Source organism: Lepidothrix coronata, unplaced genomic scaffold (assembly GCF_001604755.1).
Source record: "Lepidothrix coronata isolate B3197 unplaced genomic scaffold, Lepidothrix_coronata-1.0 Scaffold696, whole genome shotgun sequence".
NCBI lineage: Eukaryota > Metazoa > Chordata > Aves > Passeriformes > Pipridae > Lepidothrix > Lepidothrix coronata.
Genome location: NW_016690876.1, coordinates 1,397 through 3,454, shown reverse-complemented (window position 1 = coordinate 3,454; position 2,058 = coordinate 1,397). Strand labels below are relative to the sequence as shown.

The following is a 2,058-nucleotide window of genomic DNA, read 5'->3' as shown; positions in this document are numbered from 1 at the left end:
ATTGAGATTGGAATTGGATTGGGCTTCACTTGGGGTTGGAATTGGATTGGAGTTGGATTGAGATTGGAATTGGATTGGGCTTCACTTGGGGTTGGAATTGGGGTTGTGGTTGGAGTAGGGTTAGGGTGAGGTGGGTTGGTTGGTGGGTTAGAGCAGGGTTGGGGTTGGATTGGGGTCAGAAGAAGGCTGAGGTTGGTTTGGGGTCAGAGCAGGGTTGGGGTTGGTTTGGGGTTTAGGGCAGGGTTGGGGTTGGTTTGGGGTCAGAGCAGGGTGGGTTGGGGTTGGTTTGGGGTTTAGGGCAGGGTTGGGGTTGGTTTGGGGTCGGAGCAGGGTTGGTTGGGGTTGGTTTGGGGGTTTGGGCCCCCCAGCCCTGCCGTGCCCCGCAGGCGGTGAGTCGGAGGAGGAGATCCGCAGGGTGGACGTGCTGGAGAACCAGGTCATGGATTTCCGCATGAGCCTCGTCATGGTTTGCTACAGCCCCGACTTTGTGAGTGTCCCACGGGCTGGGGGACCCCCAGCGGGGACAGGACCCCCGGGGTGGGGTCTGGGGGGCCCCCCCTCACCCCTTCCTCCCGCAGGAGAAGCTGAAGCCGGGATACCTGGAGCAGCTCCCGGGGAAGCTGAAGCTCTTCTCCAACTTCCTGGGGGACAGAAAGTGGTTTGCTGGGGACAAGGTACCGCCGGGACCCCCTGGGGCTGGGGGGGCTGGGGAGGGGCTTTGGCCTCACCGTGTCCCCCCCTGTCCCCAGCTGACCTTCGTGGACTTCCTGATGTTTGATGTGCTGGATCAGAACAGGATCTTCGAGCCCAAGTGCCTGGAGCCCTTCCAGAACCTCCGGGACTTCATGGAGCGCTTCGGGGTGAGGGGGGGTCACGGGGGACCTCACGGGGATTGGGGGGTCACAGAGCCCCCTGTTAAGGGGGACCCTGGGGAGGTTGGGGGGGTTGCAGAGTCCTCAAAGTAAGGAGGACCCCGTGGGAACTGGGGTGTCACGGAGCCCCCAGTGCAGTGTTTGGGGGTCTGCACCCCGAGGGCACCCCTGGGTGGGGGTGGTGCTGCGGTGGGGGGGTCCCTGATGGCCCCCGTGCCCCCCCAGGCCCTGGAGAAGGTGGCTGCCTACATGAAGTCCCCCCAGTTCCAGAAGATGCCCATCAACAACAAGATGGCCAAGTGGGGCAACAAGAAGCTGTAGGGGCCAGGAGAGTGGGGGGGGGGTTCCTGTCCTGGCCCCCCCAGACCCTCCATCCTGGGGGGGGATCGGCCCCGCCGGCGTGAAGCCCCCCAAGATAATAAAGAGCTGTAGAAGTGGCACCTCCCGTGTGATGGCACTGGGGGGCACCGGGGTGGGAGGAGGGGGGTGTGGGGTGTGGGGGTCTCTGCCCCGGGGTGTCACCCCCCCTTCCCCGGCTGGTTTGGGGGGCCCGGGCTGAGCCCTGTGCTGCCCCCAGGGCCCCCCGGGAAAGGGGCCCCGCCCGCCTCATTAGCACATTGCTAATGAGGCCTCGCTCACAAAGGCTGGGGGGAGTGTTGGGACTCTGCCACCCCCGCAGGGCGCTGAGCGGGGTGGGCTGGGGACACGGGGACAGCGCTGTCCCTTGGGGCCCCTCGTGCCACCGCCCCCCGGTGCGAGGGGCATCGCCCCCTCCCTTCCCCAGGCGGGGACACGGGGGGGGTCCCTCGGGTCCTGCTGGGGGGGAAGGGCCTTGTCCCCTCCCTGCCCTGTCCCCCCCATCCCTGTCCTGTCCCCGCCCCCCTCCCTGCCCCATCCTTGTGCCCCTCCCTTCCCTTGTTCCCCTGCCCTGTCCCCATCCCTGTCCCTGTCCCCATCCCCCTTGCTGCCCTGTCCTTGTCCCTCTCCCTTCCCTGTCCCCTCGTCCCCCCCGCTCTGTTCTTGTCCCCCTGCCCTGTCCCCATCCCTGTCCCTGTCCCCATCCCCCTTGCTGCCCTGTCCTTGTCCCTCTCCCTTCCCTGTCCCCTCGTCCCCCCCGCTCTGTTCTTGTCCCCCTGCCCTGTCCCCATCCCTGTCCCTGTCCCCATCCCCCTTGCTGCCCTGTCCT

General features: G+C 66.3%; 1 protein-coding gene across 1 annotated transcript in view; it reads left to right on the top strand.

Moving 5' to 3' along the window:
• The window catches only part of LOC108510353 (glutathione S-transferase Mu 3-like), a 1,819-nt gene extending 507 nt beyond the window's left edge, over positions 1 to 1,312 (top strand). Inside the window, exons 2-5 of the mRNA XM_017840033.1 lie at positions 265 to 487; positions 579 to 674; positions 750 to 860; positions 1,098 to 1,312. Coding sequence (XP_017695522.1) covers positions 265 to 487; positions 579 to 674; positions 750 to 860; positions 1,098 to 1,193 — 526 coding nt within the window. The 3' untranslated portion in view covers positions 1,194 to 1,312. The remainder of the gene's footprint in view (positions 1 to 264; positions 488 to 578; positions 675 to 749; positions 861 to 1,097) is intronic.
• The last annotated feature ends 746 nt before the right edge of the window (positions 1,313 to 2,058 follow it).